This window comes from Zonotrichia leucophrys, chromosome 9 (genome assembly GCF_028769735.1).
Source record: "Zonotrichia leucophrys gambelii isolate GWCS_2022_RI chromosome 9, RI_Zleu_2.0, whole genome shotgun sequence".
In the NCBI taxonomy this organism is placed as follows: Eukaryota; Metazoa; Chordata; class Aves; order Passeriformes; family Passerellidae; genus Zonotrichia; species Zonotrichia leucophrys.
The window spans coordinates 12,070,710-12,094,524 of NC_088179.1; the positions used below are offsets into that span (position 1 = coordinate 12,070,710).

A 23,815-nucleotide genomic window follows, 5' to 3' on the forward strand; every position below is an offset into this window, starting at 1 on the left:
CATGGCAGGGAGGTGGAACTCAGTGACCTTTCAGGTTTCTTCCATTCCAAACCATTCTGTGATTCTATGATCTGGAGGGGGCAGAAAGAGAAAATGCCCATGGTCATTTCTAGACAGAAACAGGTGTTCCTCACAAAGCACTGTCTGTAACAGAAGGTTGCAGGATGTTTCGTGGTTTGGTTGTTTCTATGTATGGGTTTTTAATACAAAACACCAGAAGTGTAAATAGAGCACTTACCTAATGTGACTGGAACAGAGGAAAACAAGTCCTTCAAATGAGTATCTTAAAGTGGAAAAGCACATCAAGTAAATAAGTCCTGATGAAATGACTTGCAGGTAATTTTTCCTTCAATACTCACCTTGAGTTGAATTAAACTAGGATTCATCACTCTAACACAGAACATACCATTCTAATTTAAAATAAACCAATACCACAACTGAGGGTCAGAAGGAGGAAATTTCTTTTATTTTTTTTTTTCCCCAAAACAGCTTCATTTAGACAACTCTATTAGAAAATGTGCATTTTGGATAATTTCCAGGTTTGTCTAATCCAACAAATAAACAAATTGACTCAAAAATATTTTTTTAATACAGACAGCAATGCCTATGAAGAGAAGTACTTTTGCATGCACCAAATTAGCAGACAACCAAAGAATCTCAGAACTTACAGTGACTCTGTGTCTTCACTCTCTGACAGGAAGTGCCTGGTCTTCCCATGGGCAAACCAACTTCTCCCCACGTGCTGGTGCCACCTGGGTTTGTGGCACTACAGGGATTTCCCCCACTCTGCCCCAGCACACAGGGACACGACTTTTTCCCCATAGAAACCTTTTCTAGGTACAGCACCACACAGCACTCTCCTTTACACATGGCACCTTCTGTTTCTGCAGATGGGAAGCGTCCTGGGGCTGGGGCTTCTCCCCTGCCCACCTGCAGAAGCTGGAGAGATGCTCCAGGTGCAAAAAACTAGGCTGGGTACTGACCAGAGGAGCTCACTTTGTGGTAGACTGTATTCTGCCCATGCCCTGATCAGATCTCATAAAATAACAATCAGTTCAGCTGTAAATGCAGGCAGTAAAGATAATCCAGTATTGTGTGGCAAAGGTTTAATAGCAGACAGAGAAAATAAAATCCTTCAGTTAAGAGTAGAATCTAATTGGAGGTTAAAGGTATGTTGAACTTCCATCAGCATCCTGGGTGAAAAAAGGATGATGTGTGAAAAGTTAAACACTGTCATAATGAGCTGTTGCTGCCATCTACTGAACACAAGGAGTGTGAACTACACAGATTTACAGTTTGGCTACTGATCAGAAATATTTGCTTTGCTGGATGAAGTAAAATTTCCGTTTCTTTAGAGCAATCACGTTTTTTTCTAGATGATATCCAGGACATGAGTTTGCTTTAGAAAAACTTTGTGACCCTTTGGGAGATTCTGGATTCTCCTTTGGGACCCACTCCTAGCCTATGGGGGAACTGTGAAAAGTGAGCATATAGCTCCAATAACATGAAACATACTGCTATTAATAAGAAAAAGTTATTATTTAGAGATACAGGTTGTTAAGATCTTAGAACACATTAGCTCTTCTTTAGCAACATCATGCAGAATCCATGCTGAGGATGGATCCCTGCCCTGTGTGACAGCTGTGGTCCAGATGAGTGATCTCCCAGCTGGAAAAGCACTGGCAATGGCACTGAATTTCCACCAGCATGCTGAAGGGTGGCACAGAGGGCAAGCAGCCTGCTGAGGGAGTTCTAAGCACCAAGAGCTGTCCCAGCCCCACTGCTTGTTTTATCCAGGGGATGAGCCTGTTCTTGCATGCCCCAAAAGCTGCCCCTGAGTGTAAACAGAGGCATTCAAACATATTCATATACATACACATTAACAGCAAAAATCCTTTGTATTAACACAAAAAACAGCAACAAAGTCACTGTGAGAAATCCCATGTTATCATCTGGTTGGAATTAATTGAAAATTATATGCACATATTGCTTACCTACAAAGTATATACATGGATGCTCACAGCCAAATTCAGCCCTGTGGGTAAGTAAAACCTTATTTTGTGCTGGCTTCAATGAGGCTGGACACATTTGCTTAGAGACATCTTTGGCTTGTAAAGGGCCACAAGAGGACTGGAAATTTCAGGGGAAAAGTGGAAGATGGGTGGGGATTCTGCTCAGCTTAAGGCAGTGAATTCAGTCGAGTGCTCAGCCACACACAGCTCAGTAACAGTGCACCACAGCCAAGATTATGGGCTACAACAGCAGTGACTTCTGTCTAAAATGGCAAAGGGATTTAAAGAGAAAAAACATAATCTGGTTCTTTTTCTCAGTCTACAGTCAGGCATGTGGGAGCTGCATTTGACAGAACAACATCAGTGTGAGAACAGCAAAAAGCATCCTGCATTCCTCTGCAAATCCTGTATTCCTCTGCAAATCCTGCATTCCTCTGCAAATCCCGGGATTTCCACACGAGGGAGCTTCTGGCCCACGAAGCTCGCAGGGCGCTTCCTCCCGGGAAAGGTGGCAGCAGAGATTCCCCGTGAGCTCCCAATTCCTGCAGCCTGATTGCACTGCCACGAGCCACAGCGAGAGCCAGCAGTGAAATGGTTAACAGATAATGATGATTGTCAGAGCTTGTTAACCACAATTATTTTCAAGACATATGTAAATCTGTATAAATACCTAAGTGTGGTATATAATCTAAAACATACTGTTTAAATCTATAAGCATTCCTGAGTTAATTTCACTATGGGAACGTTAGTTGCAACTTCCTGACTTCACTGTGTTTGAATTCATATCCATGAACATTAATTTAAAATTAGTCTAAATATTTGTTGAGAAGTAATCACCTGATAAATTTAGCTCTTTTTCATTTTTATGAATTATTCATTATCTCCTCTCTTTCCGTTGATGTGTTGCTTGTTTTCAAGAATTGAATTACTGGTTGCCACTAAAAAAAAAATTTAAAAAATTCCAGCATTTCTAGTGATTTGTAAAATGTTCCCCTTAGAAACTTGACTGGTGACTATGAGAGCAATTGTGTTTGCCACCAATATTTTATGGTACTGGTTTTCTTCTTGAAGGGAGTTTTTCAGAGGCATAAGCAAGTTCATACAGCAAATAATTTGCAACAACAGCAAAAAAATCTGTTTATGTCTTGCATATATACCATTCCTACAAAGGAAGCTTTTATTAAACAAAAGTTGGTGGAACTGTTTGGGAACACTGAGGTGTGGCTGCAGGAATGAACAACCATGTGAAACTGCTGAACTGTGAAAAGCTCCTTCTGCCCAGTCATCATAGAAAATACCTGAGCTTGCCAAAGGAAAAGAATAATTCTATTCCAGGATGGCCTCAGGCAAGTCCGAATGAGAAATTACCAGCCACCAGATATTACAAAGAGGAACAAACCTTTTCAGGAAAGCCTTGAGCAGATGGCAGGAAGGATCCTTAACCCTGGCTGGTACAAAGGGAAGGGATTTGTGAGCCTCTAGCACACAGAGGACCATCACCCAAACTTCATCTATGGCCTGCCTTCAGTGCAAATAGTGGAAGACCAGATTTTCAGAATAGAGCTTATATTCCCAAGTCTAGGGCTGGAAGTCCAATTTCTGGCTGCCACTCATTAAAACAATCTATGTCACAAAATTAATTTACTAGCAAACAAAACTTCCATTATTCCAACTCGCTGAAACAGATAACATCTTCAACTTCCCATCGGGAATGTCTTTATATTTGCTACTTTCAAATCAGTTTGCTACTATTAATTAAATAACAAATCAGAAAATTACTTCTAAAATTATAAAAAAGCAAAACCCCCAGAACACACCCTCATGTGGTTAGAAACTGGTACCAGCACTTGCAAAACATCAAAGGCTTCTCTAAACTTAGGCTTTCATCAGTGATGCTGCAAGCCTTCATCTAATCTTTCATGATTCCCCATGCAGGAACATCAAAAGAGAAAGAAGAGAATAGCACTGTTCCAAAGCAACAGTGCTCTGTGTGAAAAGTATGTGTTTAGCTATTACACATAAAAAATATAAGTGGGAAATTATTATTTACATGAGACATATTTTAATAAACATCACCATTAGCTCCCTGTCTTTTCCTATAAGGAACAAGGATTTTTGCAGTTCAAAATCATGTCCAAAGCTCAAGCGATTTCTGGAAGAAAATGAAAAAGAATTAGAAATGTATAAGCCTTCAAAGCAAGAAGATCAATTTATGTTCATTTTTACCTACTGAAACAGATTCTGCATATTTCATTGTTTCTGTCATCTTGTTATAATCGGTCCAAAGAGTTTTCAAAGAACATTAAGTCCTACAAATAAACAAACTATGCATTAGATATGGAAGGCACAAAAATGCAAAAATTACTATCAAAAGTCTTACTTGCAGGTTTTTGTTACATAAAGTATTTATATTAGTCAATCACTTTTTATCACTGCCACTGAGAAACAGTTTTGGAGGGGGGAATCTGAAAATCTTAACTGTCATTTCTATCCTGCTAAAAGCAAAATTTCTGAATTGTTGTTGGAATTTTAAAGCAAACACTTTTCAGTGAATAATTTAAGCAGTATTATAATTTTGGTTTGTAGTCTCTGATGTAAGTATCAGAGATTATTTTGAAACCATTTCATTTTAATACAAATATGTTGGCAAAAGAGCTACACAGCAAATATCAATTTCTAATTCTAGAAAACATGTATCTTAACTTCATATTTACCCCTAGCGCTGAGTATTCTCCTTCTCATATAGTTCTTATGGTTATCTTCACAAAAGAATTTTGTAGGAATTTTCCTATGACCTGAAGGTCTTACATACAACACTCAACAGAATTGTTGAATTGCTTTGAAATTACCATTAGAAACAACATAATCTTTTTTTTTTGGTGCATACACTTGTTCAAACACAATAAGGGGTTTGGGAGAGTTTGATAGGTTTGAAACGTATGCTGAGATTTGATTCTGCCATACAAAATATTGAACTGCATGTGTAATACTATTAAAAAAGTTTAATTAACAAAAATTTAGGAACATTAAAAAAAAAAGCCAACATAAAAATTAAAATGTTTTAGTTAATTTATGTTTTAGGCACTGGATTTGGTTTTCCAATGCATTTGCATTTTTGTAGTTCTCAGCTGACAGCAAGGGTCCCTCTGTGCCCGGTCTGCACATCTCTATAGCTCTGCCTGTCCACCTGCACACTTACAATGAGGAAACAAGCACCAATCATGACTGCCTTGATCCTCACGTCGAGATCCACAGGGACCTGGATCCCAAAGTTGGCGGTGTTGGTGAAGACGTTGTTGACAAATCCAGACCAATACTTGGAAATTTTGCCGATCGTTGTCATCTCATTGAGAGTTTTTACCTGCACAAAGGAAAAACAGGAACAGACATAAATGTAAACAAATCAAGTGCACACTGATGACATCTCCACAGAATTAATGACTGTGTCCTGACATGCTGAGTATGCTATAGTTGTCAGCTTCTCCTTTTATTGTTATTGCTACGATGTTCTATTAGTGTCAAATTTCTCTTTACGAGTGGCACGCAAGGAAGGGTCTCAAGTTTGGAAACATCAGCATCTTTAGAGAGGACAAAAAGTGGGAGAAAGCAGTCTTGAAAGTTTATGCCAGTTTTGCCTTTCTTTCACAGAGTTGTGGCGTTTTTTCCTCTCTCCTGTTTTCTACATTCTCCTAGGCCCACTGCTGTGGACCACTGTCCTCTCAGGGTCAGGCATGTTGTCAATTATGCAACCATTTGCATGTTTCTTACAGTATACTGAAATTTCAAACAATACTCACTGGAGTCTTCTAATTTAGCTAATGAGTTAGTAAGTTGATAAACCCAAAAATTCCTTTATGATTCTTAACTAAAGCAAAGCACTTTGTTCACATCAGAAAACTCTATTCAGGGTTTCTTCAAGTCTCTCCCATTCTCCCTCTCACCTGAGAAATTTATTCAAAGTAGTAAAACTTTTAAATTGTTGACACTTGTACAAAACATACCTCGAAATCAACATCTTCAAAACAGCCACAGGTTGCACATGGGCCAATTATTTTTAGCACATCTTCTTTGCTTTCATTCTGTATAGTGAACTTTGGCAGAAAAGGATCCCAGTTCTGTACAACGTACCCAGCTACTGTACCTGGTGGGGACTGAACTTCTAACTAGCAAACAAAGAAAACAACAAAAAATGGTTTTAGCTGATTTTATATTAATGTATTTTTCTGTGATAGTGTATTGTTTATAAAATGACAAGATAAATATCTACTCAATATAATAACCATTTAATATAATAACCATACTCAATATAATAATCATTTTACCAAACATGGAACTGGATATTGCAGAACTGTCTAAGGGTGTTATTAAATACTGTGGACAATATAAAACTCAAAAGCTGCAACAGAATCCAACACCTTACATACAATAAAAGGCTTTATAAAAGCTATAAACGGGGAAAAATTTATTGTATTCAGGCAGTATCCTACAAGCTTATTTTAAGTAGCTGTGCTACCAAAGGACCTTTTCTTTAAAAATCCTGACAAGGATAAGTGCTAAGAAGGTAAGTGGATGAGCTAACCTGTAAAACATTTTCATAACACAAGCAAGATGTCTGAATAAAGGAGAGCCAAAAAATACAAAGGAAAGACCTGATGCTCTACGGGATTCACATTTTTTACTCCAAGCAGCTTACTTCCATGTTCTGCCATTTCCCAGAGATATATGGCCCTGAAGAAACAGATCTTCAAGGGCTCAGCCTCCTCAGAGATCTGCTTCCAAGTCCCACCCCCGACGCCAGTGGGCTTCACAGAGTTTCCATCCTCCAACCTCCTGAGTTCAGTGGGTGATCTCTGCCTGTGTCAGTGCAAGAAGCGTCCTGGGGCGTCAGCTCACTGGAGAGACATCACCAGACACCAAAGCTTTGTGTGGGGTGTCAGCAAAGCCAGGTCCCACGGAAGGGAGGAGGCACAGCCAGGTCCCATGGAAGGGAGAAGGCACAGCCAGGTCCCACAGAAGGGAGGATGGAGGGAGGGAGGGAACAGAACTCGTTCATCAAGAGTTGTGTCCTCCCAAAGGGGGCTGTGAATTCCTGAGCTGCTCCCGGCCACCCTGGAGGAGCTGCCAGCGAGATGCTGGCACAGAGGGCGTTGGGGATGCCCTCACCTCCTGCAGGAAGCAGGGGAAGCAGCAGCTGGTGCACCGGAGGGGCCGGATGACGCGGATCACCTCGCGGCCCGCGTTGTCCGCAATGCTGATGGTGAAGGCCCGGAGGGGCGAGCACAGCTTGCGGTCAAAGCAGCCGTTCTCTTCCACTGCAAAGTAAACCCTCTGGCCCAGGCGGTTCTTTATCTCGTATTTGCTGGAGGTCTCTGTGCCAAGGATGGCTAATAAAGCAAAACAAGTAGAAGGTTAACATAATAAAATCTTTGTTATTACTTCAGTATAATGTTAGTGTGTATATATCTGAGCATTTATTCTAGTAGTCTATGACAAAGGTTTTTTTCAAAATTGTTTTGAAGTAGCAACACAAAGGAAATATGCAGGGAAATAATAGTGCCAGGTCTGTATTTTGAAGGAATTAATTCAGACTTTGATTTGCTGTACACTAAAGTACGTACCGCAACAGAGAATTCAGATCTTGAGTGTTTGGTCTGGGCTTTTTCTGGCATTATCATCTGCGAAAGGTAACATCCTGAGACCCCACCTCAGTGACAAAGCTTTCACCCAGCAGGTTGTTTGAGAGTCAGGCTAAAACCATTCTGAATGGGAGAAATACATTCTACAGTATTTTACTGGCAGTAAAATTTTACAGTATTTAATACTTGCTCATTACTTTGAAATTCTGAGAAACTAAATAATTATAAAATCTTTTGCTAAATTTTATGTTTTCTGACCTTTGTTTCTCTCTTTGCTTTGTTTCTCATGGTATGTTAATGATTGTGAGATAAATTTTTCCATTGAATGATGGTTAAGCTTTAATAACACTGAGAGGGAGGTGTCTGAGGGAGTGATTTTAGGACTGTTGTATAGACTACTCACCCCTCAGTGGTTTGCTGCAGAACAGGCAAACAACAAAGTGAGCCTTCCCCACCCTATCATCGCATAACAGCCTGACACAGGGCAGCAGGAGGGTTCACAGGGACTTCAGTGAGCTGGGGGCAAGCCTTGGATGGCTTTTGGGGACACCCCTGTACCAGCACTGTTAAAGGGTGACAAGGATTGCACCATACCTTCCAGAAGGTCCACTTGCTGATGAATAATTATCTGGTCCAGCTGCTTAAAAAAAATAAACAAGATGGTGGGTCTTGGATAGGTCTGGGGCTGCCAGTGGTCACATGTCTATTTTTATTATTCATCTACCTGTAATTAAAATCTCTTTCCTTACAGAGGTGTACAGGTTGGGTGCCTGAACGATATCTCAAGTCACACTTTAGACTTCACTCAAATTATGGCTGAGGAATGTGAGATTAGGTGCTGTGGCCATGTAATTCATCCACACACTCGAAGAAAACTAATCTTCACTGGGGGAATAAGGCAGACAACAGCAACAGGAAGCAGAATCCACTCTTGCTCCTGTTTCTCTCTGTGTCAGAGGGGAAGCTCCTCACCCCAAACCCAAATATATGGGCACCATGGCAGTGCAGGAGTAAATGAGCCTGGGCTCAAGCTCAGCATATGCAGTGGCCACATCCCAAAGGACGTTGCTGGAGCAGCCCAGCAGGGCAGGCAGGGGATGCCAACATGGGCGCAAACCAGCTTTAATGCTCTGATCTCAGGAACACGAGCCCTGCACCCTGAATCTGGCAAATGGTCATGCCAGAATACCAGAATGAGCAAAACAACAATGAAACACTCAGCTGGCTAAAAATGTCTTTTACAAATACCTTTGTAACCACGAGCTGTTTACAAATGCAGGAGAAAAACTGCTTGCCATCATACCTAGCTTTGCTGTGCTTATCATCCCTCCAACATTATTCTTTCTTGGAGAACAGTTGCTAGCACTATAAAACCAGCAAGACTTAATTCCAGTCTACCTTTCAGTTTTATGTGACTTTTTATGCCTGTTTTATGTGACAGTTTTAGGCTTTACCAATCTCTTTTCAGTATTTTTTCTGCAAATTCCTGATGAAGGAATGCTCTGCACAGGGTTTTGCTGTTACTCACAGCTGCAGACACAAAGCACACAGTGACCTTCTGAGACCAGCGTGGCACAGCTCTCCAGAGCCTGGATATTTTAAATTTGATAAATCTTGCCTGGTACATATTCAAACTGTTGCAGAGATTTGTCACTTCTAGTCAGCTCCTGCAGCTAGTTCAGGCTGCAAAGAGAAGCTGGTAAAAGGAGGAACCTCTTTATCCCTTTCATTAATCTTGGAAATGTGCATGCCAGTAATTAAAATAATAAAAAATATTTAGACATAAAAATATTCTCCCAAGAATCTTTGCTGTTTGTTGTTTGGGTCTCATGAGAGAGCTCTTGGAGCTCATGGGAAGGGCTCTGCTGATGGAAAGAGAATAAAAAAGTTAAAGATTGTAGAGATATTTTAATATTTTAGTATTTATTTTAACATGGATTTCTTTTTCCCATGTAGACTTTCACAGGGGAAAGAAAATTAATGACCCTGAATTGTTAAAAGCTTTGAGTGATTTTGGTCGATTGGTTTACTGTGCACAACGTATAAACAATGTTGAGACAACACAGCAGTACCACTTGTTATCCTTGTTTTGCCTTTCACTGGTTTCTGCAGGGCAGTTATTCTGATGCATTTTTATTGGGGCACTTGTGGATTGAGGGAATTCTGCACTTGCATTTGAAAGCACTCAGAGCCCTTTGGCTTAACAAGGGTCTGGTCCCCTTGAGCTCAGGTATGTTAAAATTCCTTATACACAGCTAATTTTCAGTATTCAGTTCTGTGGACATCAAATTTACATCTGATCAGTCTAACCAAGTCTAAACAAAGAAGCTTTCTACAAAAGTAGTTAAACCTGAGTGGTGGCACAACATGCAGTTGAAATACTCAGAAAATTCTTCTCCAAGGCTTCACCTGTCTATTCCTGCTGTCAGAAAAAGTTCATTTGATTTTTGTCATGGTGACTGAACTACTCTCTGAGCTATGGCTGTAATCTGGAAGACAGTAATGAAGTTTACGTAACTTTTTTATGTAGGAAGTTATTAAATAGTGATAGACTTAGAAAGCTGATGTGTTTGCTGAGGCAGAAGCAGTTTTTTGCCCTTCTCTGGTGCACCTCAAACAACTGATCAGAATGATTCCTACACCTGAACTCACTGCAGGGTGTGGATCTGCAGAGTGAAATGCTGCTGGCTGGCCTTTACCTACAGGACGCACATTTTCCTTTCCTCTCATCCAATCCTTGGGTTGCTATTTAGAACAAGACTGTAGGGATCTCTCTGAGACTGACTAAATTTGAATCCTTGTATCAGACATATCATGGTCTTATTGAGAAATACATTCAGCTTTCTCAAATCTATCCAGTTATCCTGCCCAATCCTGCTGAAGAATGTAATTCCTATTTGTTATTCTGTATTTATGCACAACCACACTCTATATAATCTTTCTTCTAGTAACGAAATTCTATAAATTAAATATGTCTCTTTCCCACAGTTTGTTTACTCTCCTAGGCACTCAGTATGGTTCCCTCTCCAGAACTGTTGTTTTTATTCTACAGATAAAATAGATGGAGTCTTGTTTTAAAGGAGGTTCTCTGTTCCCCGTGCACTTCCAGTAGCACCTCTCTGTGCCTGTTTCCAAGAGTTTGGACTCTCTTTTCCCCAGTGCTCACAGCACCAGAATGAAACACAGTCTTCTAGAAATTTTCCCATTAGCATAAATAATTTCCAAGTTCTGCTAGAAACATCTTCATTCAAGCATTTAATTCTGTGAAAATCTCTTAGTCCATAAGGATAAATCCAAAGGGATTATTACCCCTGCAGCTGTGAATCCCACTCGCATTCTGCAGGCAGCCCTCTCCCTGCAGGTGGGACCTCCTTTATGCTGCATCCATCCTGGAGCCCCTTTCACTACCTAATGAAATGGGCCAGGATGGCTCCAGCATCACACACCAAAAGGTTCTGCAGCACATGGAACTCGAGCTGGGGGAACATGCCAGCCAGCAGCACTGCACACACGCTTCCCACATTTCAGACTGCAGAGAAAACAGAGTCCTTAGCAAGGGCTGCAGCACAGGCCAAGAACAGGCATGAATGAGGTCTTCAGCTCCAGCTGCAGCTCTGAGAGTGACCTGCTCTTTTGTTTTAACGTCAGATGCAAAGCTTTTACAAAATGGAGTGATGGTATTTGCTTGCCTGCACTGTCTGGGTAAATCTGAGGTGTAATTTGTGTTCATACAGGAGCCTGAATATGTAACCTGCCAAGCACTGACTAGCACAATCACTTTTAGACTAAAAAATGTACCTTCCACGGTCTGTGAGCAAATGCTTGTGTAATTGACAACACACATCATTTTGTGCTCAGGCATCTTGAAATGAAACTCATCACTCCACATGAAAGACTGCTTCTGAAGAGTTTCCCCATTTCATTAGCTATCTAGGTAACTTAGCTCCAAATACAAAATACATTCAATTTCTGCTTCTATACAAAACTAGTAGAAATGTGTGCCTAAAATACACATCTTGAGTGAAGTAAACATTCCTCAGCATCACCAAAATGCAAACACAGCAGAGGTGTATCAGAATCATGATCTGACTGTGCTGGGGGCCTGATTCTGTCCCTGCACATGCCAGGCAGGCATGTGACACCTTACTCAACCTGACTCTGTCCCTGCCCATGCCAGGCAGGCATGTGACACCTTACTCAGCATGTAAGAGTGGAGCAGAGCCGCAGACCATCAGTGCTCTGAGCTCCAGGAGCTGTGAGATTTCCCAGAGCTAAAGGGACAGCCACATGTTTAGCAGTAGGAGGGAGAAGACTTAAGCATTAATTTTTCTTCCCCACCTATGATCTACTTCTCTGCCTCTATTTTCAAGCATTTTCCTCTCTCAGGCATTAGCATTATCTTCCTCACACAGAGTTAATGCAAGTTTGTAGCCACTCAGACTTATGCTCATCTATTTTCTACAAAATTAATGGCAAGCTTCTTCCTCCTATGTTCTTTATCTCACAGTAAAATCAAACAACAAAAAAGCCTCTCCATCTCAACCTACCCTGCCCCCAAGAGGAAAAACCCAAACAACCTCAACCTCCAGGGTATCAAAGCAACATAAAAGCAAAACATAACAATTCTAACAGTCAGAAAGATTCAGGACCTGGTTCAGGTACTCCAGACCAGGTGGCAAATTATGAGTGTGTGATGCTTGCTTCCAGAGACTTGTTGGTTCAACAGGCGTATTCTGCTGAGGAGTGTCAGAAGAACCAGGGAGGTAATCCTTAAAGATTAGTTTGCTTTGCCCCTGAGATTCTGCAGGGGAAAAAAAAAATAAGATAAAAAACCCAGAAATATCAGGACCAAGGAGCAGCTAGGAGCTTCTTGGATCAAAGCTGGAACAATAACATCATTCTGCATGTGATTGTATCAGTACTTCAGGCCAGGAGTAAGGACCCAAAAGGAATCTCCTGATCGTCCCACACATCAAGCACAGATTATAAAGCTGCCTTGGGACATGCAAAGGGGAATCACTGCAAACAGGAATCACTGCAGATGAAGTTAAATCAGATGTGGTTTTGGAGGGCATCAGATCTGCTCTGGCGGCTGGTGAGCACAGAGCCTGTGTGGCAAGGCTGGAGCTGGCCTGGACTCACACTCAGGGTGGCCAGAACCCCTCAGTACAGCCCTGCTCCCTGTGAGCTGCCCTGTGGGCCCTGAGCTGCCGAGGGCTGGCTTCCAGCAAGATGCTTTCCAGCATCCTGAGGGCACCCATAATTTCTCTTAATTAGAGATAACCTTCCCAGGGATCTCAGATTCCCCAAGCTGGATAGTACAGCCCTGATATCAAAGTCTACACAGCCCCTTATAGTGTATTATTCATTATTATCTTAATGAATGGATCAGATATCATTATGCTGTGTTTCTGGTTTGCTACCACAAGAAGTCCTTTAGGGCACAGTGATGGTGACCTTGGCCAGGAATGTGACGGTAATGAGAGCATTTACTGCCACAGGCATCTGTAACTCCACTCTGCTCCACAGGCACCATCTCCCACAGCACAGGGACCACCTTAACCACTGGATTGCCAAAAAATTCCTGCTAGTTTTTCCAGGTACATTGTTCCTTGGCCTGAGGCAACACTGGCTCTGCAGGAACCAGGAGGAGCAAACTGAAGCTCTCCCCATTCAAATGGCAAAATCCTTGTTATTGAGCTAAGCCCCTGTGATCTGGCAGGAAAGCAGTCCCCAAACTGATAATTTTTATCACATACTTAGACACAATGGGGTTTGAGGTCCAGGAGGAATTTTGGCTCTAAGTCTGAATCTCTTTTTTGCTACTGTGGGTTTAAATGAGATCCTTTAGTATTATTTGAACTCACTGTGAAAGATTCATCATTCAATCATATTTTGATCTTAATTTGTCTTTGCAGCCACTGCTTTCTTTCAAAGTCTGAGACCACAGGAAGAAGTAACCCCTTTGAATTTGTTGCTGGCTTTTAAAAATGTATAACTGGGTAATAAATATTTTATATCCTCTTCTGCATCACTTTACCTCACAGGGTTCAGTTACTGCCGTAACTCTTGTTGTTACATGAAATGCCACGAAGTAGCCCAGTGTTAGTGTTATTCTTGAATAATAAAGAGGGAAAAAAGACAACAAATTGCAGTTCTACCTGTCAAATTTTAAGCTATACAAAAAACAAACAGTAAATACATTAAATATTAATGACAATTTGAGCTAGTCTGACACTTTGTCTATTCTTGTGTATGATTCCCATTTCATTACTAGCATGGAGAACCTTAAAAGTTACCATATGATACAGTGAGTATTCTGTACAAACATAATTTGTAGAGTTGTATACTCCTGAAAGAGGTGAATTGTCAGTTTCTTCATACTAAAAACCATATTCCACAGCATTACTATTTAACCATTTCTCCTAACTGATATACAGGAAAAATATGCAAAACCCCATTTCTCTTATATGGCTAAAGCTAAACAAAATTTAAAACAAAATACTCTATATTGCAAGAGTAAAACAATGCTGCAAAACCTGCCTGCTCCTGTGTACTTTTCAGTGTTCTAATGCAGAATGGCTTGAGTGTTTTGAGGGCAAGAGAGAGGGATAAACATGTGGCAAACATAGTGAGACATTGCTAAAACTCCCTGGGCCAGCACATGCCTCTGCACATGCCTACAGAATGACCCCCCTGGAGCTGCAATCAAGAGAAAAAGAGATTTGTATCCTTCTGCTTAGTTGAAGCATTTGAAAACTTGGAGAAAATGAATTGTGAAGGCTGCTTAGATCAAATGCTGCACGTTTGCCCGTTGCTCTGAGTAATCAATGGCTACTACTGAAGTCAGTACATGACAGACACACCCAGAGAGGAGTAATCTGATTAAATTCAGTTATTCTTGAGTTATTATTCTTCATATGGCGGGTTATCAGATCTCTGGCCAGTTTTGAATGTGAAAAGCCTTTGCTGATGTGGTATTTTCAAAGTGAAATAGGGAAGAAGTGTGCAAAAATAGTGGCACCCTTGGTTCAGTACCCACCCTTGCCAGGCATTCTGTAGTGACAGGTTTAAACACCAAAATTGACAGATTTAAGCACCAAGATACCCACACTCAATTTTCTGACTGAATGCAGAGGCTAACATTTTATAATATATTTTATTCAAATAACATCCTACTATAGATTTTAGTCTCCTTAGGAGCCCCTTGAATGCTGGATGCTGAAAAATTAAAGGAAGACAAAACAATTGTGAGTTGACTGATGTGGTTTTATCCTGAAACGCTCATTTCATCAGACTGCTGATTGCTGGAAAGGCACAAGCCTGTAGTTCTCTGCAAACACGATCTAAAAATACAGACTACAGATGCACTTACCTTGAGAGGCCATGAAGCTTCCTGAGTTACTTCTTCAAAGGAAGCCGGGTTAAAAGAAAAGGCTTTTCTTGCTGCAGCAAATAAAGCAGGGCTCACAGCATGCCCGGGACTTCAGAGGGTGTCTGTGTCCCGGCTATCGGCGGCGGGAGCGGCACCGAGCGCAGCGCGGCCGCGGGGGGAGCGCCGGACCCTGCGCCCATCCCAGCTGCGGAGAGAGGGAAAGGAGCTCACAGCTGCACGGTGCCCACTGCCTCAATGAGCACCTTGGAACTAGAATCCTGCTTTAGAACGTCTGTGGTTATTCTGGGAATATAGTGATGCTGGTTTCAGGTCACTATTTGCGTCTCCACTTCTTCGGGCTATTCGGTAAAGACACAGAAGCCAAAATTAAATTGTGGACAGCTCATCCCTAGAAGTGTTTAAAGCCAGGCTGGAGGGAGCTCTGAGCCCCCTGGTCCAGGGAAAGCTGTGCTTGTCCAAGTCAGGGGGTTTGGAATTAGTTCGTCTTAAAGGTCCCTTCCAACCCAGGTCACTCTATAATTCCATGATTTCCCTACAGCTGACCCTAGTGAACATTTTCCATGCACAGAGCAGGAAAAGCCGTCTTGAATTTCTCACTGAATTCCATCCATGTAACATTAGCCAGAGGATGTCCTCCAAGGGATGTCATGCCTACACCCAGAGCCAGAAAATCACCCTATACATTCATTCCCTCACCACCAAGCCCCCCCAGCACATCCACAGAGGGCTCTGCTGATCTCTGTGAGGTGTTTGAACTGGATTTGGAGAACTGAAACAGTCTGACACTGTTTGTCCTGGACAAGCACGGTCCAAAATTGTGACATACATAATTACCCCCACTGCACTGGAAGGAAAAGATGAGGAGAAGGGAGAGTAATGTTCACTTACCAGCTCATATTCCTGCCCTGGGTGCCCAAGCTGCTGTGGAAATCATCAGGCAGATGTGATCTGCAGGCAGCTGGGATGCACGGCTGCAGGAATGGCAGAGCCTATGCACAGAGCCCAGCAGAGCACAGGGAGGTGCTGGGGACCATTTCCTGTCCTCTCTGCTACTGCAAGTTGCACTGGTTTGAATCTGTCTGAAGAATGGTTAAGCAGATTAAATTCCAGTGTTTTCAGCTCAGGAAGATGCTGATGAGGATTCTCTAAACGAAAAATATAGAAAACCCATCCCAAAAAAACCCCAAATTATACAGAAGCTGATTTTTATAGACTATAGTAGCAAATGCAAGAGCCTCAGAGCTACTCATGGGTTTGGCTGCATCAAGTTTCCCAGGAGTTTATCATTGCCTGCTTGGGAACTCCCTGGGTGCAGTGGCAAGCACAGCTCAGCCCAGGAAACAGAGACTGCTGTGCTCAACCTGGAAACAACCAGAGAAGTGACAGAGACAAACGTTTTGGTGATTGAAAAATGGGTTCTGAAAAAATCCTTCTGCATTAGGAGGAAGTTTGACATAGCTGGAAATAAAAATTAAGAATGGCCAAAAGTTTTTGCTTCCTTTCTCCCTGTCAAGGATGGGCTTTTTTGGAGCAGAGGCTCTAACCCAGAGAGCAGATGCAAAGCCTAACAAAACCAAAAAAAGGTACAGGGAAAGCTCTGGACAAATATAGTAAACCTATATTTTAAAATTATATAAGAGAATTCAAACAAGATGGCACTCAATTATCTCTAAAAATTAATAAAGACTTATTTTACCTCCCAGAAAATTACAGGGCAAAAAAAGCCCCAGTTATTCTGTCACTGCATAAAACAATCATAATACATAAAGAAAAGTTCCTCAAACAGACAAAACACATTTTAAAAATATATGCTGAAAAGAGAAGTTTAAAAAGCATTTTTTGAGAAGTCCAAGTGATTCATTTGCTGACCCAGGCTCTGCCCAAGAGCTGCCCTGGCAGCACAGGCAGCCTCCCCTCCCTGCAGGAGCCAGGTTTCATTTTCCTGCTGCTCATCAAATAAACATTTCCCTGAAATAGTTCTGTCCCAAAGAACCAATTTTTAATGACATTATTTGCAAAATTGCAATAAATAGGTAACAGAAAGAAACACAACTTGCTCTACATATATTTTGTAGGTTTTTTCTTTTTTTTTTCACAAATTTTTACATCTTTTATATGTCCCCTTTTACCCCACTCCTATTGGTTTATTCCAAAGCAACAACTGTAGTGGAATATATCATCAGATTTCTGAAGGATTTGCAAGCAACAGTCTTTACTTTACTTTAAAGTAAAACCACATATTTAATAATGTAATCTGAATTTTTGGTGAGTTTTTTTTTAAATAAATACTCATATATTGGTGCAAATATGCTGCTGCCATGATTAAAAGCATTCTCACTAAGACACCAGGTACATAAGACTTAATAATATTTATTCAAGCACAAAGACAGCAATTCTTTGGTGCCCTTTAGATATGCACAGGTGGAACTCAAGAAATGAGAACAAACATTTAAAGAATTGTGTACTACTACTTGTAACCATATTTTAGGGCCTTCAGGAAGCAGAGCAGCAGCACTCAAAGGAGAATTTCATCAAGACAATGAACTGGTTACCTCTGTGACTTGAAGAAGGCCCAGGGGAACAAAATCACTGTCTACACTGACTGACTCTACCAGTCAGAGTCTCAGCAGTGAAACAGAGTACACTGCCCTCCTCTGCATGATTATGCTGGGCATCTGAAACACATTCACAGCTATTTGGAAAAAAAAAAAAAAAAAAAAGAAGAAATTGAGTCATACATTCCTGCTAGCTCTAAAACATTCTTGCTCCATCCCATGCTGTAAAGCTGATAAAAATTGATGGGCAAATCCTTAGAAAGGCACGAGTTAGCATGGATCCATCAAAATCAATCAACCTATCCAGATCAGAGTAAGCAGTGCTTGGCTGGAGGAGTTTATACATCTAAGACCTTCCCTTGTTCCTTAAAGAAAAATTGCATCTTTTCTATAACTACCAGTTCCCCAGAGGCCCAGAGATCCATCCCTGCTGAGCTGAGGTACAGGCACCACTGCAGTTCATGGTTATTACACAAATTACTGCAGCCTGCAGGAACCACATCCATGGACTGAGACATCCTTGTCCTCAGCACAGAAACAGAACACAGATTTTCCTCCAGAAAGGATGCAGTAACAGCCAACCAGGTGGATCAAGAGAGCAAAAATGTCATATAGCTCAGCATAGGTGCCATTTCTCTGGAGACTAATCACTCTTCCATTTTCTACAGGCACCACAGGAGGAGTATGGCAATGGTTTCACAAAAAACACCCTCACAAGAGGAAAACAGGAGACAGTACCAAATTTCAAAGTATTAGGAAAAGCTGTTTGATTTCTCGTCCTGCTCCCTGCTGTTCAGAAAACTGCTCTGTGAGCCTGGTGTGAGGTGTTTGTCCCTGCACTCAGCAGGAGAAGATGGCACTCCCCTTTCCCCACTGTACCACTACAGACTCCTCCAGGTAAGACGAAATTTCCTCTCAACCTCCATAAGTTCAGGCAAGAGAGCACAGCCCCTGCTCACCTGCCCTTCCTGAGCCCCAGGGATGCCCTGTGCCATGCAGAACAGGCTGGGAGCAGCACACACAGCACCAAGACAGGCTGGGAGCAGCACAGAGACACCAGGACAGGCTGGGAGCAGCACACACGGCACCAGGCCATGCCCTGAGCATCACCAGGCACAGCCTGAGCTCCCCTGCTGCTGAGAGGGATCATCACCAATCGCTGTTTGCATTCTAAATTTCCCTCCCTTGAAATATCAATTGTGACCAGCATTAAAATGCATTGTTATTGCCATTTGTTTAAATAATAAATATTATAGCCTTCTTTCTTCCCTTTTCTTGCCTTCCCTTTAGCAGAAGGAGAAATGAGAGCAATCATAACCATCAGACTGTGACCCTGTGCAATTACAAGCCCCAAGTTAGACTATTTCACCAAATATTGCTTTCTGCACTGGAGAGAAAAAAAAAAAAAACCCAAACAATTTCTTAAATCAGCCAGCACCTTAAAGGGCTCTCACCTTGAACTTTAGTTTGTGAGGTGTCTTGCTCCAGCGGGTGCCTGCAGGAGCTCCTCCCCTGCAAGGACGTCTGCAGAGGCACTGGAATTCCGCAGGCAGCGCCTGGAGCCGCTGAGGAGCTGCATCCTGAGTAGCACTGCCAGGAGCTGCTACACAAGGTGCCTGTCGTGCACCAATTAACAGCAAAACGCAATCTTTAAAATAACAGCTCTCCAGCAACTGGAGCTTTACTTTGCATTCAACTCCGCTGGGAGAAATGGGATCAAAATAGCAATCTCAGAGTGATTGTGGAAGGGAAGAAACCTTCGGAGTGTTCGTGGTTAGAGATGGCACATGGTACTGAATACATATCAGAGGTTTTAATGCTACCCCAGCAAGTATTGGTGTGGATCAGAAACTAAATACAGATGTCAGCAAAATACGACAATCCACCAGAAATTCATAAAGCAGCTTTCATACCAAATCTTGATACAGGAAAAAAAGGCGGCTTTGGCATGGGGTTTGTCTGTTTGGGGGTTTCAGGGGAAACAGGTGTGTTTGGGTTTTGGTTTTCTCAAGGTTTTTTTTTTGGAAGTATATTTCTGTTGCACTGAATTTTAAGGTTTTTTTCATAATCTCTAAAATCTTGTTCTTATGAAAATACAGCCTTTGAGGGGCTGTGGGCACTGCCACTAACCTAAACTGTCCTGGTTTCCAGTTCTGAAACAGCTGTACAAAGCAATTAGTCCAAAAAACTGATTTCATCCCCAAACCCAAGTGTTTCAATTTTAGTCACATTAAGCAGGTTTTAGAATAAAAAGCAGAGGAAGTATGGCCATCAAGACTTATGTAAGCAGAATATTATTGAATCAAAAAATAAGGCCAGGAAGATGCAGCATAGAAGACCTGAACGCCTTGCACCAAAATCTGTACCAAAACTCACCACTGCTCATGAAGAAATTTCCAAACTGGTCTTTCACTTCTAAGTGATTTTGTTCTAAATAATGAACACATCTATCCTGAAGGTGAATCTATTCTGAAGATCTATTCTGCTCCAGATAAATATCCTTTAATATTTATTGGGTTTGAGTGTGAGAAAGAATAACTTTTTCTGTGGCAAGAGCACATTGGAGGCCCACTGTTTACTTGATTTGACTGTAAACTGGAAACAAAGATATTTTAGGATACTTTTCTGCTTACTTTAATATACTGTCATTAATTTATTTTGAGAAGATGAAATTAATTCCATCTGTTATTATTTTTACTTTTGCCTGAAACCAGCTGCCACATTCAACTGAAATTCACAAAACATCCCAAATTCTGTCTGCTGAACACAAACTGAACAGTAACAGAACAGCCTCCTGCCTTGTCCTTAATGCAGCCAATGCCTCTGAACACTTTACAGGTTGAAAGCAAACAGCAGACATTCTTCCTGGGAAGTCAGAAGCTTTCACAGGACTAACCAAACTGCAACTGCTCAGCAGTCCCTAACCAATTAGATTTTGTGCTTGTCTCAAATTTTACATATTTAGGCCTATGATAAAATGGGATAAAGTGCTCTGCATACACTGGTATATTAGTAAGATTATTTCTGTCATCTAGTACATTGAATGACAGAAGTCTTGGATACAAATTGCAATTACCGTTCTTGGTGATGATGGAGAACCTTTTTGCTGGCCTTGAAAATTCATCAAGCAAAATTAAAACAATTGTGCTTTGCTGTAGAAGAAAAACTAGTACTTCTCTCACACTTACTTCTTTTCCCTCTCTCTTCTATGGAACATCTAAATTGGAAGCAAGAGTAGTGAAATGCCAGAGTATCAGAAAACACTGAGGATATGTCAGGTGCTTTTCCTTCTGTAAAAAATGTAAAAAAGTAAAAAGCTTTGAAATTGAGGTTGATACCCACTCTCAAGTCAGCAGCGTGACCTTCTGCCAAGGCAGGTCCAGGTAAGGTCTGGCCATCCCAAGCTGCACCAAGAGCACAGATTATTCATTGATCTTCTCCACATTTTCAAAAAACGACCATTCAATATTCTGATTCTAAATTCAAACTAAATAAAACCATTCTTTTTACTTTTTGAGGGAAGGAAGAAAAGAGAAGTAGATAAGACATCCTTAAGATTTAATGGCATAATGGCAACTCTATTAGGACAGCAAAATTAATTTCAGTTTCCCTGAGGTATCTTATTTTAATTAACAAATCCATGATCCTGCTCTATTAATTAGCATACTGAAAGAATAATAAGTTTTAGATGAGCTTAGTTCTGATAAAGCTTTTCATCCCCTAAAAAATAACAAAAGGAACTAAGAACCTCAATCCAATTTGTTTTCTACATTTAGTACCAATGCTTTGAAGGTCTGCCCAATATTACAGCATAACTATGAGTGTTTTCTTTTAATCTGAAAATGTTTTGGTTTTGCATTTTAGACATTCTACCTACTGAAGGAATGGTAATGACCCACTAAGTAATCCTTGCAGGATTCCAGGTAATTTTATTTTTCATATTATTTCCTATTGATAACCAATAGGGAAAACACGTAGAATTTATTACAATCCTTATCTACTGTGGATTTTCCAGAAAAATAATGCAATAACAATTATCCAAATGTTAGCATCCCAACTGGGTCAAACAAAACCCAAGGAACTTATCTGGCACACCAAGCTACACAGTAAGAGCTTTGTGCCTCAGTTTGCCAGGACCATTCAGTGGGCACCAAGCAGCCATTTTACTACGGGTCCAATCACCCATTTTTATAGACATGTTCATGCATTAGTCTGCTTAAAGCAGATCTGGAAACCTGATTCTTTTTCCCCAGGTTGATTTTATATTCCTCTCTTCTTGTATCACAGGTCAATTACTGGCAAAATTAAAAAAAAAAAAAAAAAACAAACCAAAACCACAACAAGTTTTTCCATTTGTTCTTGATCCCAAAAACAACAAATATGTACTTTTGATTCCCACAAATCACTTTGCCGATTGCTTGTCATACAATTTAAAAGAGAAGAGGAAAATGTTAGCAAATCACCAGTGTGATTAGGTAAGCAAAAAAACCTAAGGAGAACACTTGTGCATACATGAAAACGTAGAGATGCTCAGAACTTCAGAACTGCTTGTCCTGCAAGGACAGGTTGCTTCTTTGACCCAGCACCATCTGTAAAACAAATGAGAACAAAGTGAACATTAGGAGGTTGCATGTGCACAATTTTTCTAATTAGTATGTCTTGACAGCATTTTGCTTTCAAACTCCCAGGTTGAATCTTTTCAATGATTTACAGAAGTACTGAACCCAAAACAGTTACAGTGTAACAGAAAGACAATTACCAATAATAGAGTTTGTAGAAATAGGTGAATAACTTAAAAGTGTGCTGTAATGGAAAAGCCATGCGACCTTCCCTAGCACATCTGCCATGGCTGCACAGTTCCTCTCTCCTCCAGCATTCACAGAGAGGGGAATGGCTCTATTCCCATAACAAGATGCTCTGGCAGAAGCTGGTCCTGCTGTCTCCCCATCTCAGCTCCCTCAGGATTGATCAGTTCTGTTGCACATCCCACGAGATGCCAAAGTGACACCCTGGTGCTTCCCTGCCTCTGATGTATGCAGGAAAATGACAGATACTGTCTCAGATATTGTCTCTAAGGACTTTACAACCATGGACAGTTCATTGTCATAGACAACAACTGCTTGCAAGGCTGTCTAAATACTTCAGCTTTGTTTGCTTTATTTTTATTTTCATCTCCTTTTCATCACCATGTGGTCCATCGAGGAAGCCTAATTAGCATGTCCCTCTCATATCTTTGTTTTTTCTTCAGGCACCTAATAGCAATTATTGTCTGTGCTTATTTCCTACTGTTTATGTCCCAGGCATGTTAAAGAAGGATGATTGTCAGCAGAATTATTAACATGCCTTATCATCACTTTATTATGCATCTATTTGAAAGGCTTTGTAATCTGTTTGGCAGTTTACTCAGAAAAACACAGAAGTTTGGAGAAACTTTCCCCTCCACACAAGAAAACAGGGCAGTGCTTTCAGAGATTCATTGCTTTAAAATTTTATCTTCTCAGAAGAATCTGAATCGGGGACAGTTGAGACCACAGAAGCAGGGAACATCCTTATTTCATATTTTATGTTTTTTAATTAGCGTTTCAACATCTCAGGATTGATATTTTTGCTGTAGTGGGGGGACTGGCACAGATAGATTTTTTTAAGAAATTTTTCATTAATAGGAGTACTAAATTAGTGCTTAATAATAGACTAAATAACATCTTAATTAGCCTGTGCTTGCCAGCTCTCATACTTCTTGAGTATCAGGTAATACAGAACCAGATACAGAACTCCAAGTTCCAGATTTGTTCAAAATAATCCCCCTCCTGCTAAACACATACACACCATTTTTATGTAGTAATTATACTATTTTACTCTGATACTTACAGATTGAATGCAGTAGAAAGCCAGGGAGAGACTTGGCATGTCAAAACCAGAAAATGTATTAATTATAGCGCCAAGAAATGAGAATAATGAAATAGTGGAAGAAATTCTATTCTTGTTTATTGCAGCACAATAGTTTGTTCTGGTGACTAGTATATGAGTGTGCCATATATATATACATATATATATATATACACACACACAGAACTATACATTACATTTTATGGACTCCAACATTTGGTTAATGGTTACTAAATCTGGCATTTACAGAGCCATTAGGAAAGATGGTATTTATTTGCAATTTTATTTCCCTCAGAGTGAAACATGGAATCTATACAGCTGTACAATGAA

General features: G+C 40.8%; 1 protein-coding gene across 10 annotated transcripts; it reads right to left on the reverse strand.

Annotated features, from left to right (window-relative positions):
• Positions 1 to 477: 477 nt before the first annotated feature.
• On the reverse strand, positions 478 to 22,131 carry LOC135451698 (phospholipid scramblase family member 5-like). Of its 10 annotated transcripts, none has more exons than XR_010441410.1 (11): positions 19,054 to 19,110; positions 15,933 to 16,123; positions 15,024 to 15,228; positions 12,298 to 12,449; positions 8,243 to 8,288; positions 7,176 to 7,396; positions 6,014 to 6,175; positions 5,212 to 5,373; positions 4,243 to 4,321; positions 4,089 to 4,164; positions 478 to 2,950 (listed from the first exon to the last, which is right to left on the reverse strand). XR_010441410.1 is itself a non-coding variant. In XM_064721131.1 (11 exons), exons 4-10 carry the CDS (start codon positions 15,034 to 15,036, stop codon positions 4,283 to 4,285), a joined length of 795 nt encoding a protein of 264 aa, XP_064577201.1. In that variant the 5' UTR covers positions 15,037 to 15,228; positions 15,933 to 16,123; positions 17,597 to 17,736; positions 19,054 to 19,105; the 3' UTR covers positions 478 to 4,164; positions 4,243 to 4,282. The 10 variants fall into 10 exon arrangements, 7 of the variants coding, with proteins under 7 accessions (XP_064577201.1, XP_064577203.1, XP_064577205.1 ...); XR_010441409.1 differs by having other exon boundaries at positions 478 to 2,570; positions 3,412 to 4,164; XM_064721131.1 differs by adding an exon at positions 17,597 to 17,736 and having other exon boundaries at positions 478 to 4,164; positions 19,054 to 19,105.
• Positions 22,132 to 23,815: the final 1,684 nt, after the last annotated feature.